This window comes from Miniopterus schreibersii (assembly GCF_964146895.1).
Source record: "Miniopterus schreibersii genome assembly, chromosome: 8".
NCBI classification, from domain to species: Eukaryota; Metazoa; Chordata; class Mammalia; order Chiroptera; family Miniopteridae; genus Miniopterus; species Miniopterus schreibersii.
The window spans coordinates 31,797,967-31,815,518 of NC_138109.1; the positions used below are offsets into that span (position 1 = coordinate 31,797,967).

The window sequence follows — 17,552 nt, forward strand, 5'->3', positions numbered from 1 at the left end:
CCCCCACCTCCCCATTCTCAAACTAGAGAATTCCTATTCCTCTTTTAAGACAACTCTGGGGTTATCACCTGAGGTTATCACTTTTCCTGACTGCTAGGTTAGCAACTGCCTCTGGGCCTCAGAACCCCAGATCTTCCTCTACTCCAGCATCTGGGGCACATCTGCTCTTGTCCCTTCCTATCTACTCTCCACAGAACAGCCAGAGGGATCTTTCTATAACACAGGACTCACAGTTCCTCCCCCACTAAAAACAACAAAAAAACTTCATTTCTTAGCTTAAAGACCATAATCTTTACTATGACCTATCAGGTTGTGACCTCACCCCTGCCTGTTCTACACCTTCTCCTCTCACCCTTTGCTCTCTCTGCTCCAGCAGAATCCAGCCTTCTTTGTTTCTCAATGCACCATGCTTCTTTCTCCTCAGGACCTTTGCACTTTTCATGTAGCTAATTTCTACTCATTTTTAGAGCTCAGCTCAAACCTTCCTTCTTCCAGGAAGCCCTCTTTGTGCCCTGCCCCACTTTTCACCCCCAAGGTTAGTTTAAATGGTACTTACCACTATAGTAATTTTAGAGCTATTCATGAATTATTTAATACCTGTGTGTCCCCGGGTAGGAACCACACTATCTTTGTTCATCACTGCAATAAGAGGCACCTACAGCAGAGCCTGGTGTAGAACAGATGCTCAAGAAGTATTTGTTAAATGTCTGTAGGAGTGCTTACTTAAGCATTACACAAAATCTCCAGTTTACCTGGCTTCTCTCATGGCAGCCTGTGAGCTCCTGGAGAACTAGTACAGTGTCAGTACCCAGCACCATACTTGGCATTTAGTGGGGCTCAGTAGGGGGTTTCTGAATGTGGCAGTCATTAATCATGTGCTGCCCAGATCCCAAATCAGTGAAGACAGGACACCAGTGCTGTCAGTGGAAAGCCTTTAACTGTCAGCCCCTCGAGGGACAGGGCCACCTTGCTCCTGTCACACCTCTTCTCAGATGACCTCACATCCAATGACAGTGATATAAAAGCCTAGTCAATTTAGTTTATCTGGGGACAACTTTGATGGGCCATTCTAGCTTGAGTCACTGTGGAGTCAGCCAAACTGCCCTTGGGCCTGCATGGAGCTCTGGACTTCTGCACACTCCTGCTCCCGCCTCTCACTTCTATGGGTGTTGATCCCCAGGTGTTTCCTCATAAACATCCTGCTCTGCAATCCCATCACAGAATCTGCTTTCCAGGAACCCAACCTGTCACAGGTCCTCCATCTCTCTTCCCCTTTTCCATGCCATCCCTTTCAGGAACCATTCATTCATTCATTCATTCACTCAAAGTTTGTAGACACCTTTCAGCTGACAAAGTATTTCACATCCATTTTTCTGTATCTCCCATTCTATACTGCCTACCTGCTGCCAGAAGGGAGGCTAGCCCCACCGAGCAGACGGAGAAACTGAGGCCCTGAAAGGAAGTGTGACAGCCTGAGGCCAACGCGCTCATTAGAAGCTGGCCAGCAGATCCAAACTTTCCCCTCTTTTCCCTACCAAGTCGCTGCGTCCTACAACCAGAGAACCTCAGTGAACTAAATTATGGTCTTGATGGTCAAAATCCTGGAATCAGGGCTTTGGGGTCCCGGAAGGCGCGCGGGGTCCAACGCTTTCCTAGTAAGGATGGGAAACCGAGGTCCAGAGCCTGACTCTCCAAGGCTCGCAGAGAAGAAGGGGGCGCGTCCTGCCTCGCGGGCCGGGTGGCGCCGGAGCCGCCTCCTCCCGCCCCCACGCCGGGTCCCCCCGCCTAGTCTTCGCCCTCGCAACGCGCCACCTCGGGAGGGAGTCATGGTGGCGGCCCTGGGGGCGGCGTGGCTGCTGCTGGCGGCCGCGGCCTGCGCGCAGCGGGAGCGGGACTTCTACGACTTCAAGGCCGTCAACATCCGGGGCAAGCTGGTGTCGCTGGAGAAGTACCGGGGTTCGGTGAGTGCGCGCCCGCGGGGCCTCGGCGCCGCCCGGGCGGGGTCTGGCGGGGGCGCCCCGCCACCTCGTAGCCTGCCGGCTGTGGCTCCGAGGGGGCTCGGCTGCCAGCGACGCCGCCCCGGCTCCCTGCCCCCGACCCGGGCATGGCCCCGAGGGTGCCGCGCCCCCAGATCTCGCTCGGGGTCTGTCCCGCGGCTACGTGGCACGGCCCTGGCCCTGGCGCACAGTGAAACCCGAAACTCTCACACCAGGCTCTGAGTTCCCTGCTGGCGAATATGGGCTGCGGGTCCGGACCTCTCCCAGAGGCTGCATGCCTCTGCTCAGCCTTTGTCAGGAAAGGGTGGGAAAAAATAACCCTAGCATCCTGCGGTCTTTGTCTCGCCCATCCCCAGTTTCCGAGTCTGCAGCTGGGGGAGCGGATGATACTGAGTCCTACGAGAACATTCTGGAAATGAATGTGCAGTGCAGAGGAATGCACGGGTGCCTTACACAGATCGTCCTCCAGGGAGGACACGAAGGCCCAGAGAGGGAAGATATATTTGGACAGGGTCACACAGCGCTAGAAAGCACGGAGCCTGGAGGAGAACCATTCATCCACCCTTGGTCTACTCTAGGCAGACTCCTAAGATGGCAGCTCAGGGTGAAATATGAGTCATCCAGGCTGCTACCTCCTTACCAAGAGGCATCTCAGCTCAGAGTGGACTTCAGAGAGAAAGTGTGTGGGGTGAGTCTTTGAAACAAGAGTGAGTCTTAGCAAGATCAAGAAGAGCATTCCAGGCAGAGAATTGTCCATGTTAAGGCTCCAAAGCAGACAGCAAGTGTGATGGGGGGGCGGGGGCGGTGGTGATGGTGGTGGTGACTTCAAGCAGTGGTGCTTGAAGGAGTATAAAGCATGAGGCTGAGAGCGGGGTAAGATGAGGCTGAAGAGGGTAGGTAGGGAGTTGCCAAGAGGGGCCTAGGACACTACATTCAGAAGCCAAGATGTTGTGCTGTGTGGAATGAAGAGCCCTCCAAGTCCACTTCTCAAGTGAGGCTGTGGTGTGGGAAGGGTGAGGAGTTGGTCTTTAATGGACAGTTGGGCCCATTGTCCAGAGTTGGATGGACCACACAAAAATGGGTATCAGCATTCTTCTCCAGGAAGCAAGGCCATCTTTAGTGAAGAAAATACAGTGGTACCTTGGTTTTCTAATGTAATCCATTCCAGAAGACCGTTCGAGTTCTGAAACATTTGAAAACCAAGGGATCAATAGCCAACAGCCAGGCCTCAGGATCTTGCACTCAGAGGAAGCCGTGTGGCATGTTCGACTTCTGAGGCGTGTTCGAAAACCGAAGCATTTACTTCCAGGTTTATGGCGTTTGTAAACAGAAATGTTCATCAACGGAGATGTTGGAAAAACGAGGTATCACTGTACTCTCTAAGCCTTTAAATTCTTGGGGCAGTAATCCTTGTTCTAATCATCTCCCAAGGTATTGTGAGTTTAGATGAGATGACAGTGTGGAAGCACTTGGTAGGGGGCTCTGCACCTGTGTTTGGTGGATCCCAACAGGAGCTGCATGCAGAACTCAAGAGCAAAGAGTCAATAATAAGAGCAGGGCCCACTCCAATTCAGGCCTCTCCTTCCCTCTAGTGCAGCAGGCCACAGAGACCCAAGTTTAGCACTTGACCAGCTCTGCTACTCATTAATTCATTATTTCTTACTGAGCACCTGCTGAATACCAAGTACTAGGCCAGCCCAGGGGATACAGCAGTGAACAAAACAGACAAGTTTCCACTTTAACAGAGCTTATATGAGGTGAAGAGGAGAGAGAAAATAAAAAGGGAACAGAAACATGAACAAAGTAATTCCTAGTAGTAATAAGTTATGACAAGAATAGAACAAAGTCTGTTTGTTTTCAGAAATAAGGCATCTTGGATGTAAGGAACAGAAATCCTGGAGAAAAATAGCTCAGAGAAGTAATCTCAGAATTCTGAGTGTTTTAATACTCTATCTAGATCATTAGTAAATACATGGGAGCAAGTGGCGAAGAAATCAATCAAAAAGAAATTGGGGGGGAAAAAGTCACACAGCTACTAAGTGGTAGAGTTAGAATTTGAACCCAGGAAGTCCAGCTTTAGAGCCCATGATCTTAAACACCAGGTTTAGAGGGAAACCACCAGTCCAGAAAAGCTGTGAATGATGCCGAGTTAACCTCCAGTTAGATCTGCCACTTGGACAATAAGGTCATTTACTCAGCTGCAAATTGTTATTAGCTCATTATGTGTATTTCATTACCTTTATTTTTTATTTGGAAAAAAAAAAGTACTGGCTTTCACTACCTGCTTGGCACTGGGTCCAGCCCTGGAGATATAGCCATGAGCAAGACTATGATTTACACCCTTGGGCTAACTGGGAAGACAGTCATTTAGACCAGCATTGAGTATGAATGAATGGGTGACTATTTGGGAATATGCCTGCCTGAAGTGTAAGGTTATGTATATGTAGGCCTGAGTGTAGTAGTGTGTGTGTGTGTGTGTGTGTGTGTGTGTGTGTGTGTGTGTGTGTATGGTTTGTTTGCTTGCTACACAAATTAACTATGTTATTTGGATGAGTCTGTCTGTTTGGGCCACGTTAAGGATAAGCTTTTTGGTTTCAGGCATGCAACTTCTTAGAAGCAGGATTTCCTTCCTTCCAAAAGAGTGGGCAGACACACAAGAGCAGGTTAAAAATAAGCAATTTTTAATGCTCTCAATGCCCAGGGATCCAGCAGAGAAGAAAGAGGAAGACCCCTGACTGGGAAAGGAAGTTAAGGATCCCTGTTTCTCACTACCACAGGCAGAGTAAGACATATGCTGATGCAAATGGGGGAGGTTGTGACAGCCTGTGGCCCCAGGGAATGGGTCATTCCTCACCTGATGGAGGCAAGGTGAAGGAGTTAGAGCTTAGTGGTTCTCATTATGTAGCTCAGAGTTTCTCAACTGGGGGTAATTTTGCTCCCTAGGGGACATTTAGCAATGTGTGGAGACATTTTTGATTGTCAAGACTAGGCGTCTAGCGGGTAAGGTCAGAGATGCTGCTAAACATCCTACAATGAACAGAATAGCCCCCTCACAACAAAGAATACCCAGCCCAAAATATCTAACCTGAGCAGTTTGTGCCTATGCATATCCAGTGCCCCAGGCTGCCCCTGGGAGATGGCCCTCCTTATGGAGGCAGCTGGTATAATCCTGCTCTTCTAAAAAGGTGGCCAGAGAGGTAGGGCTGGGCAGCCCAGATACAAGGTAAGTTTTAAAATCCTTTAATAATATATGACTAGAAGCTAAAAACATAGCATTGGTGCCAGAATTCTAGTTGCAGTATTATAATCAAGTTCCATCAGCCAGCTTTATATTTATCACCTAAAGGTACAAAATAAATTTATAAACAAATTTATATAAAGAAATAAATTTATAAACAAACTTACATAAATAAATTTATGATAAGGCTATAATAAATTTAAGGGTGAATCTAGTTATAGACGAAAGTAGTGATTGTTTGTTGGAGGGAGAGGGGCAAAAAGGGATTGCCCTGGGTACTTTGGGATCCTTTTATCAAGAAAACCCATGTCTGTCTATGTACCCAAGCAGGCGATGTGTATGTATGCACACTGATTCATTCAGCAGGTACTTTCTGAGACTTTTCCATACATCAGGCTCTGGAGTGAAGTGGACATAGCTCCTGCCCTCAGTGGGTTTGCATTCTAGAAGGCAGACTGACACATATACAGGCAACTACAGTGATGAGTTCTAGCTGACCGTGCCAGAAATTGACCTCAGGTCTACCTTTCTACTCCCCCACATCACCTCTTGATATGAGCTCCCCAGTGTGTATGCCTCTCTACGACTGTGCTGTGTGTTTGTGGGCATGTGTGATGTGTGCTAATGTATCTTTGTATCATGGGGCATATGCATACCCATCTGCAAATATTGTGTGCTTATTCTCATGAATGTTCACGTATGTACACACACATCTGTAAGCCCTGTGTGTTTGATTTCATTTGTGCATGTGTTTGTGTATATGTGAGAGCACTGCACTTCCATTTTCGTGTATACATTGTGTTCTTGTATGTATGAGAGAATTAACTGTAGGGGGAGTCACACGTGTGGGCATGTCAAGACATGTGCAAGTGCTTGCCTCTTCACTGGGTTGTGCATGTCTGGGTTTTGTTTCTGCCACCCAGGTGTCCCTGGTGGTGAACGTGGCCAGCGAGTGTGGCTTCACAGAGGAACACTACCGGGCCCTGCAGCAGCTACAGCGAGACCTGGGGCCCCACCACTTCAATGTGCTTGCCTTCCCCTGCAACCAGTTTGGCCAACAGGAGCCCGACAGCAACAAGGAAATTGAGAGTTTTGCCCGCCGCACCTACAGTGTCTCTTTCCCCATGTTTAGCAAGGTCGCAGTGACTGGAACTGGTGCCCACCCTGCCTTCAAGTACCTGACCCGTGAGTCCTGATCCTTCCCCTTACCTTCCCTCAGCTGGCTGAGGCCTTGGCTCCCTGGGCAGCAGAGGCCATGGGCTGGCTGAATGACCAGGGGCCCTTTCCAGCCTCCCCGCCACCAGATGGGTTGATGGTCTGTTCCAGCACTAATCTTTGAGGATGAGCTGAGGAGTATTCTTGCCTAAGAATATCTTCACCCTGTTCCTTTTCTGTTCTCTCCCAGAGTCACTCTTGCAGACATCTCTGAGATCCTGTTTTCATATGCAGGGGCTCCTGGAAGGAGAGTGAGCCCTCAGATTTTAGTCAATGTGAATTAGTTGGACTTAGGTTAGAGGTGCAGACGGGAGGGGATGCCACATGCCTGGAGAAGGCTGACAGGCATCCTCTGTCCTGAATCAGAGTCAAAGTCTGTTGGCATGGGAGAGAAACCTGAGCTAAAATGCCAGATCTCAATATTTAGAAAGAGATCCCTTCTCCAGCCCCAGGAGCCTAAGAGCCACAAAATGGGGTCATGGGCCACACTTGTCATTATGGTCCTGTTTCCTCCCCGGGGCCTCACTCCTCCTTCAGGGGGCTCCATTCTTGCTGTCTCCCACTCCCTGCTTGTGGTTGCCTTCATATCCCTCACCACAACCCACCAACCCTTTCACCTGGAGAAGTAAATGAGAAACAACAGTGTAGCAAGCAAAAGGCCCCTTACTGAGGCAGATTGGAATTTTGCTCTGTAGGTCAATCCTAATATTTACTTTTTTCCCCCCATGTGTTTTTATTAGTTCCTTCCCAGTTACCATAGTTATAGATAAAACCTAGCCCTGCTTTAGCAGCACCTAGGGAGCTCTTAAAAATGCATTAGCCTAAAACCTACTGAAGTAGGGCCCAAGAATCTGTTTATTTTATGTGCCCCTCACCACCACGATTCAAATGCAAACAGTCTATGAACATTTGGAAAGTATTATTTATTTATTTATTTATTTATTTATTTATTTTATTTTTGTGAAATATGTCTTTACTGATTTCAGAGAGAGGAAGGGAGAGGGAGAGAGAGAGAGATAGAAACATAAATGATGAGAGAGAATCACTGATCAGCTGCCTCCCGCACACCCCAGACTGGGGATGGAGCCCGCAACCCGGGCATGTGCCCCGACCAGGAATCAAACCGGGATCTCCTAGGTCATAGGTCAATGCTCAACCACTGAGCCACTCCTGCTAGGCTGGAAACTGTGTAGATTTCATTAGAGAATAGGGTGTAGACTGTTCAGTAGTTTGAGATCATTAATTAAGGAAGATCTAATACTGCTTTATCAAGCACTTCACAGAATCCTAGAGCAGTAGTTCTCAACCTTGGCATTACATTAAAGTCTCCTGGAGAGTTTTTGAAAAATACTCATGCCTGACTTTTACCCCCAAGAGATTGTGATTTAAATGGTTTCAAGGAGGTGGACTGGGCATCAGGATTTTTAAAACTCTTCAGTTAATTTTAATTAATAGAACCACTGCTTCAAGGAAAGAATGGACACCGATAGTGGAATTCCAGGAGAGGTACCACAGAGAAGCACAGTTGGCTCTCCTTCTTCCTTTTGCTCTAGAAACTTCTGGAAAGGAGCCCACTTGGAACTTCTGGAAGTACCTAGTGGCCCCGGATGGAAAGGTGGTAGGGGCTTGGGACCCAACCGTGTCGGTGGAGGAGATCAGACCCCAGATCACAGCGCTTGTGAGGAAGCTCATCCTGAAGAAGCGAGAAGACTTATAACCACTTTCCCTCCTCTCTCACTGCCCACTCCCCCTACCTTCCATGGACGACCAAAGCAAACTCAAATGGTGCTTCTAAGGGAGAGACCATGGCTCTCCTTCATCCACTCTTATCTCACCTACTCCATTATTCCTGTGGGGGGAAAATTCTAGTATTTTGATGATTTGAATCTTAGAGCAACCTATAAGAACTCCTGGTCAGTGACAGCTCTTGACCAATAAATCACCAGTCAATAAGAACCTCTAGCCCATGAAAACATGTGGCAAATAGAAGTATATCAAGCAATAATCTCCTACCTATTAAAAACTCTATAAAACAGGCCGATTCCTAGTTCACAGGGCTGTTGTGAGGATTAATGAACGACCTATGGATGTGTCTAGAGCAGTGCCAGCTCAATAAGAGGCATTCAATAAATGTTTTTTGCATATAAACCAAAAAATAACTTGTGATCAGTGAAAACTTGCACCCAACATGAATTTCCCGCCAATGAGAACCCAGGCCAAACATTTACTTGTTGTTGTTGTTTTCCTCTATTATTTTTTAAATTATAAAAGTAATATAATTCATTGTAAGATAATGCAGGATGTCATGATACAATGAAAATGTAGCCCTCATTTTCTATACTCTCACTCCCTGGAGGTACACACTGTTAGTAATTTGGTACAAAGAATTCCAAGCCTTTTTTTTTTAAATCAAGTCAGTCATTAGGACTCAATGGGAATCCACTGATCAAAAGTACACTACAATAACAAATAGTCAAAGGATCTGAATAGATAATTCACAGAATATAGATGGATAATAAGGATGTGAAAAGATAATCAACTTCATTCAAGTTGGAAAGATTTATAAAATGATAATATTCATTGTTGGTAAGGGTGTGGGGAAATGGGCATTTGCATAAACTATTGTTGGAACAATAACTGGCACAAGTTTTTCGAGGACAATTTGGCATATCTTTTAAAGCAGTGTTCATACTCTTTGATGCATTTCTCCTTTTAGAAGACTCCCAAACTATGCAAATATATATGTACAATAATATGTATATACAATGTTCACAACAGTGAAAATTGGATGTAACCCTTGTGTCCATCACCATAACTTATTACCAACCCATGGTCTGGTAATAAGTTATGGTACAAATCCAAATGATACACTAATATAGTTACTAAAATTAATGAATTAGACTTCTGTATGCTATCATAGAAAGTTGTCCAAGGGCAACTGTAAAACAGAAGGAACACATGCACCCACACAAAACCCAGTATAAAGTATAATATTTTAATAAAAAATTTACAATGTTAAGTGAGAGTGAGAGAAGGGGGAAGGAATATAGACCAAACTGTTAATGGTGGTTTTATTTGTGAGGGGGTGAAGTGGGTAACAGGAGTCATTCACTTTCTTTGTTAAGTATTACTGTAATGCTTGAATTTTGTATGTAAAATATATTTTTTACTTTTATATGCATATAAAGAGGCAGCTAAAAACTGAGGTGATGGGCAAAGTCACAGATTGATAATTCACTGGCCAATAAGAATTTCATGTCTACTTCATGTCTTCTAAAAGGTCACTCTCCTAGAAGAAGCAGACTCAGATTCAAGTACTGCTGTGCCCCTGACCCACAGACTGAGCAAACTGTTCCCTGTCTCTTGTCCTCAGTTTTCCCATTGGACAATGAAAGGGTTGACCTGTGCTTACAGTTCTCATAGTCTCCCTTAATGGTCCTTCTCAAAAGCTCCCTGGACTAAATGAAGGCTCTCTTTGAGTTGACCATAAGCCCCTCTAAGGTGGACTCGAGAGCAGAGTATGTGCCCTTACACGCCCTGCTCCGTGCTCCAGCTCGGCATATACTTGTGTGCGTACACACACATGCAGTGAAACCCAGCTATCAGACATTTTTGTGATGGATATCTCAGAACCACGTCCTCAATGGCCACATCTCTGACTATAACCTTCTCCATGACCCATTCTCTTCCCTTGGTTTCTCCCTCTCTCTGAGTGTTCCTTCCTTCTCAGTGTCGGTTGATGTTTCTTCCTCTGCCCATTCCTTCCCTGTTGTTCTTGGGGTTCTAGGCTGGTCCCTTTTCTCACTCCATACACTCTTCTGTAGCTATCTCATTCTTTTCCCTCATGCTTTTGCCTACCTTGGGCTCAAATGTCTACCTTGGATTCATATCAGCCTGCCTACTGGGCATGTCTATAGACACCTCATTTCAACAAACCAAGAACTAAACTCACATGCTTTTCCTTTCACCCAACCTTTGCAACCCCCCTAAGCCTTTCCTATCACACACCACTCACTGACACCACACTCTATTTCCATTATTTAAGCAACTGCCCTCTCTTCTCTCTTCAGCACAGTGCCTGGCCCTTAGCAGATTAAATGTAATTAGATGGCAGCCCTCGACAGTTTTGCTCAGTGGCTAGAGCATCGGCCCACTGACTGAATAGTCCCGAGTTTGATACCAGCCAAGGGCATGTACCTCCTTGATCCCTAGCCGGGTTGGGGCACATGCTGGAAGCAACCAATGGATGTGTCTCTCTCACATCTATATGGTTTTTTTCTCTCTCTCCCACTCTCTCTGAAAAGCAATGGAAAAAAATATCCTTGGGTAAGTATTATTAAAAAAAGAAGAAAAAAGAAATGTAATTAGATGCAAACATTTTGAGCAACAGCTCCATGCTTTCCCTGACTAAATCCTATCTGAAAATCAAAGACAAACAGTTTCTCCATAAGTTTAGAGTCCAGCTGAGGATTTTACAGTCTCAAGTAGGCCTTCATTCCTATAGGCTTTATCAGCTTTCTGCTGTTTCCAAATCCCCTCTAATGTGCAAGAATCCCCTAGGAAAAATCTCACTTTAAATCTTGTTCAACTATTACCTTAGTCATTAGTTAACCAGTATATGCTAACAACTTAGTTTTAAATTAATCCCTCAGTTATCAGCCAGCACTTGAGTAGTTAATATTTTATTTTCTACCAACACTAATTATCTTCTAACACTTTACTTCTAGGCTAAATAGTTTATTTATTAGGTTATATATTAGCATTCAGTAATGTGAATGAAAAAGGGCTGGTCATGCTGGGTAGTCATGCCCTAGGCCTATAACTTCTTTAGTTCAAGGTTTTTAAGCAAGCTGTGTCCATTGTTCTTATGCATTGAGGTTAATACTCCTTTGAAATGAGGAAGTAATACTCCTCAAAGGTGTAACCACCCTTAAGAAGGCACCTACTCTGTAATCCAATCCCTGCCTTGCTTTTTCCCACCTTCATGTAATCTTTAAATTACCTCATTAATTCCAAATGCATAAAAGAAACAACAAACTTACTCTCCAGAGCATCTGAGATCTTGTTCCTCTGCACATGTTGTCAGTTTGACTCAAATAAACTCATAAAAATTTTCTACAGGTTTAGATTTTTCTTACATCGACAGAAATTTAGCTATTTGACAAACCTTAATTAGTAATCTATATTTTAGTTGTCTCCTTAAATCTTAGTACTGATTCCTTAGCTATGTTATTAGTTTAGGGTAGATTAGCAAGCCAGAGACCACCAGTTAGGAGTTTGGGGAAAGGCGTTATTTCTGGCTATGGATATAATAAAGGCCGCTGTCTTTTGCTGAACTCTCCTTCCGACCTCCAGAACTCCTTCCCAATGATTCAGCCTCTTTTAACTTCAACTGGTCAGAGGTCCTCAGAGAAAGGGAATTCCCATCCTTATTGCTTATTTACTTCTCTGAGTTGGTCTGGAGAGTGGAGGGAAGAGAGTGTTACTATGAGGGAGCTTCCTGGAAAATTATGGTTGGAAGAGACATTCATCAAGGAGTATTTTTGAGTATTGCTTATGTGTCAGGTTCTGCACTAGGTTCTAGGGATACATCCGTGAACAAAACACACATGTTCCCAGCTGTCATGGTGCTTAGAGAATAGTGGGAAAGACAAACATTAACCAAATAATTATACCAATTATTATAGAATTACAATTAGGATAAGCACCAGGAAGAAGTACAAGGAGCCATGAGCATGTATAAAAGTGGCACTGGACTTATTCTGGAGTTCAGAGAAGGCTTCACTGAGGAATGACATTTAAGCTGAGGGCTGAAATTTTAATGAGTCATTTGGGGGAAAGAAGTGGGGAGGTCCTAAGCAGATGCAGTAGGGATCCTGCAAAGGCCCTAAGGAAGAAGACACTAGATTGGATGGAGCTAGTGTTGCCTGGAGCCAAGGGATAAGGAGAAGGGTGAGAAAGGTAAGCAGGGACCAGATCATTCAGGACCCTGTGGAACGCAGGTAAGAAATGCTGCAATGAACACTAGGGATGTTTGGTGAACACACAATACAATATACAGATGACGTATTATAGAATTGTACACTTATAAAATTTTATTAGTCAATATCATCCCAATAAATTTAATAAAATTTAGATTTATAAAAAGAAATGATAGTGACCTGACCTAACATGACAGAGCTTGTCTTCAGTCCCAAATCTTAAGGGCAAAAATAAACTGAGGGCAGCGGCACACACTGAATTACTGGTAGGAGAAGTAGGCAGCTCTGGGGTCTGTCTGGAGGACGGGTCACCATGGAGACATCTGTGGAAAGCAGACAGAGCTAAAATCTCCCAGATCCAGCAGGGCCAGCCTCGGGCTTGATAGAGGAGATTGCTGAGGCCTGGGTCACTACAAATCACCAAGCTGCTCGCACAGATTACTGGACCTCACTCAAAATGATTATATTGCAGGGGGTCAAAAGGCCACATTTCAGGAAAGAAATGCTGCGCTCTCCCTTTCCTTAGCACATGCCCACCTTTCCCCCCAGGAACATTACCTTTGTCTTTCCCTCTCCTAAGCTCCAAGAGCCCTTCTTTTGCTTTTGTAACTTGTTTCCTAAGCCTATGCAGCCCAGCTGGCTCACTTCTACTACTCCTGTAACTTTCTAAAGAAAATTTTTTTTTTCAGAGAGAGAGAAACATCAATTTGTTGTTCTGCTTATTTACGCATTCATTGGTTGATTCTTGTATGTGCCCTAGGTGGGGAACAAACTTGCAACCTTGTCATATCAGAATGAAGCACTAAGCAACCTGCCCAGGGCTCTGTAACTTTCTCTTATAATTTGGGGAAAAAAGAGAATTGCTGCCTTGGGTATGACAAAACCTCTGTAGCTTCCTCTTCTCCCCACATCTCCTTTAATCTCTACATCTTAACCCTCACCTGATTTTTCACCACTTTGTGTCAGAACAGAGATTGGGCAGCTACAACAGGAACCCAAAGTAAACACAGTCTCAAATAAAATAGAAGTTTCTTTCTATCCCATGTAAAAGCTGGACCTTTTCTCTGCTCCATGAATTAGTCAGGGGCCCAGGCTTATGGCTCTGTCATCCCTATGATGTTGCCAGCATCTACATGATCCAAGACAGCTGACTACTTCAATCCTGTTCCTTTAAGGGCACTACATCACATTATACAGATCAGAAGACTCAGTCACATAGTCATACATAGACACAAGGATCACTGAGAAAGATTTTATTCTGAATGGCCATGTGCCCAGGTGAAAACTGGGGATTCCATTAACATAGAAGAGGAAAACACATGTTGGGGGAGCAGGAACAAATTGCCATCTCTGACCCACATCTTAACATGTTTCAAAGCTCTCCCCCTTTCCTTCTTCCTGCTACCACTATTCTAACTGATATTTGTGACAATTTGGAAAGTATTAAAGAATTATTCCTTGTTTATCTGAAATTCAAATTTAACTAGCCATCCTGTATTTTATCTGGCAATCCAAATACAGGCTGTAGCGAGTTGAACTAGATATCCTCTAGGATCTTTTCAACTCTAGGAAACAGATTCTTATTCTTCTGATTTGTGTTGTTCCTCTTAATGAAAGCAGAAACTCTTCTAAGGATTAAAGTAGAATAGCTGAGAACAATAGTTAAAAAGCTAATCAATATAACAAATGACAAGTCTACCTTACTAGCTGTGTAACCTTGGGACAGTCACTTAGCCTCCCTGAACCTTCACTGGTTCATCTAACCAATAAAAGTAAGCCAAGATTTTACTTAGTAAGTGCTGGGCACTGTGCTAGACACTTCTGTCTATGTGCTCTCTCACTTGGAATATTCAGACAAACTAATGTATAAGAAGGCACTTTGTAAGTGCAAATGGGCTATAACAAATATGAAACAGTATTAGCATTAGTGTAATGACTGTCTGCAGTTGATTTCAAGACCCCTGGAGGGAAAGAAGTTTCCCAAGCTTGTCATATTGTGGAGGAAAAACTTTGTCTAAAGGGCAGAGCAGTGGCTCTTAACTAAGGGTGATTTAGTTCACCAGGGCACATTTGGCAATATCTGAAGCCATTTTTGGCTGTCACAGTGGGGGAGGGGTACTACTGGCATCTAATGGGTCAAAGCCAGGGAGGCTGGTAAACATCCTGCAGTGCACAGGACTGTCCCTTACAAGAATTATCTGGCTCAAACTGTCAATAGGCTACAAACAGATTCACATCCCAGTGCTGCTGCTTAGCAGCTGAGTGACTCATGGGCAAAGTACTTTACCTCTCTGGCCTCAGTGTCCTCCTCTGTGACATCGAGAATATTAGTAACACTTCCATCACAGTTATATTGTGATGATTAAATGACAGTACACCCATAAAGCACTGCAGTGCCTGATATATAGTAAATATTCAGTAAATAATAGTAATTCTTGTGGTTATTTAGGTATTACTGTCCCCATTTAAAAGACAGAAAATTGAGGTTCAGAGGGGAAGAAACTTGCCGAAGGTCAAAAGAAAAAGCAGTTCTAGTCATGGGTTGACAAAATTCATTAAAAGTCTTCTGTAGCAGATGACATGATATAGAGAACCCTAAAGGTTCCACCAAAAAAACTACCAGAACTGATAAATGAATTCAGTAAAGTGGCAGGATACAAAATAAATATCCAGAAATCTGTTGCATTTTTATACACCAATAATGAACTATCAGAAAAGGAAACTAAGAAAATACCATTTACAACTGCATCAAAAAAAAAAAATACCTAGGAATAAATTTAACCAAGGATGTAAAAGACCTGTACTCAGAAAATAATAAGACACTGAAGAAAGACATTAAAGAAGATATAAATAAGTGGAACTATATACCATGTTCATGGATAGGAAGAACTAACATCATTAAAATGTCCATACTACCCAAAGTAATCTATAGATTCAACGCAATTCCTTTTGATACCAATGGTGTATTTCACAGAACTAGAACAAGTATTCCAAAAATTTATACGGAACTACAAAAGGCCCCGAATAGCCACAGCGATCTTGAGAAAGAACAAAGTTGGAGGAATCATGCTAACTGATATCAAACTATACTACCAGGCTATATAGTAATCAAAACAGCATAGTGCTAACATAAAAACAGACATATAGCTCAATGGAACAGAATATAGAGAGCCCAGAAATAAACCCATGCCTTTATGGTCAATTAATATTTGACAAAGGAGGCAACAACATACAATGGGGTAAAGATAATCTATTCAATAAATGGTGTTGGGAAAATTTAACAGATAGTTGCAAAAAATGAAACTAGACAACCCTCTTGCACCATACACAAGAATAAACTCAAAATGGATTAAAGACAAATGTTAGACTCAAAACCATTAAAATCCTAGAAGAAAATATAGGCAGTAAAATCTTGGACATTTCTCGTAGCAATATTTTTTCTGATATATCTCCTCAGGCAAGGGAAACAAAAGAAAAAATAAACAAATGGAACTACATCAAACTAAAAAGGTTTTGCACAGCAAAAGAAACCACCAACAAAATGAAAAGACAGCCCACTGAATGGGAGAACATATTTGCCAATGATACATCTGATAAGGGGTTAATATTCAAAATTTATAAAGAACTCATAAAACTCAACACCAAAAAAACAAACAACCCAATTAAAAAACGGGTAAAGGAACTGAATAGACACTTCTCCAAAGAGGACATACAGATGACCAATAGATATATATAAAAAGATGCTCAGTGCCACTAAGCATCAGAAAAAGGCAAATTAATATTAATGAAATAGCACCTCACATCAGTCAGAATGGCTGTCATCAATACATTAATAAACAACAAGTACTGTTGAGGATGTGGAGAAAAGGGAACCTTTGTGCACTGTTAGTGGGAATGCAAACTGGTGCAGCCACTGTGAAAAGCAGTATGGAGTTACCTCAAAAATTTAAAAATGGCCTGGCCAGCATGGCTCAGCGGTTGAGTATTGACCTAGGATCCAGGAGATCACGGTTCGATTCCTGGTCAGGGGACATGCCCAGGTTGCGGGCTTGCAGTCAATCAATGACAACTCTCTCATCATTGATGTTTCAACTCTCTCTCCCCCTCTCCTTTCCTTCCTCTCTCTGAAATCAATAAAGATATATTTAAAAAAAAAAAAAAAAGCTGTGGTACATTTATACAATAGAATACTACTCAGCTATAAAAAAAGAAGGAAATCTTACTTATTTTTTTCGACAGCAAGGATAGATCTGCATAGTATTATGCTAAGTAAAATAAGACAGTCAAAGAAAGACAAGTACCATATGATTTCACTTATATGTGGACTCTAACGAACAAAATAAACAAACAAAATAGAAACAGATTCAGATACAGAGAACAGACTGACAGCTGTCAGAGGGGAACAGGGTTGTGGGGCTGGGTGAAAGGGTGAAGGGATTAAGCAAAGAAAAAACTCATAGACACGGATGACAGTATGGTGATTACCAGAGGGAAAGGGGGTTGGGGGAGGTAGAAGAGGGTAAAGGGAGGATAAATGGTGATGGAAGGAGACTTGACTTGGGATGGTAAGAACACAATGCAATATGCAGATGATGCATTATAGAATTGTTCACCTGAAACCTATATAATTTTATTAACCAATGTCACCCCCAATAAATTCAATTGAAAAAAAGAGTCTTCTGTAGACAAAGGCTGCAGTTTTCCGGTGTGTAGACCTAGCAAGAGACATAATCCTCACTCTCAGCAAAGTGGAAGGAAGAAGAGAAGTAACCTCTCCTGAGTGTTCACATACCTATATCTCATCCCTCTGAGAGAGCTACTCTGACTTCTATTTTATAGATGAGGCTAAGTGAGAAGTCCAAAGTGTCCTAACAAATTGGCTGCCAAGTAGTGATTAGAATCCAGGCTAATCTAGTACCAAAGTCCTTGTCTTTTCTTCTCTTCTCTGTTTCCTGCACTTCAGTAACACTCTAGCAGGGACAGGGAGGGTTTAGAGTTGGAGACACTGATCCTGGGAGAGAACCAGACATTCACTCCAGGGTGCAGCAGTCTTGGAATAAATTCCAGAAGTGGACGATCTCAGGTTGGAAAAGATCTGTGAACATGAAGAATGCTTAATAA

General features: G+C 43.5%; 1 protein-coding gene across 1 annotated transcript; it reads left to right on the forward strand.

Annotated features, from left to right (window-relative positions):
• The first annotated feature begins 1,691 nt into the window (after positions 1 to 1,691).
• GPX7 (glutathione peroxidase 7) lies at positions 1,692 to 12,515 on the forward strand. Its single transcript, XM_081145812.1, has 3 exons — positions 1,692 to 1,961; positions 6,159 to 6,420; positions 8,004 to 12,515. The coding sequence occupies exons 1-3, from the start codon at positions 1,827 to 1,829 to the stop codon at positions 8,165 to 8,167; spliced, it is 561 nt and encodes a 186-aa protein (XP_081001938.1). The 5' UTR covers positions 1,692 to 1,826; the 3' UTR covers positions 8,168 to 12,515.
• The last annotated feature ends 5,037 nt before the right edge of the window (positions 12,516 to 17,552 follow it).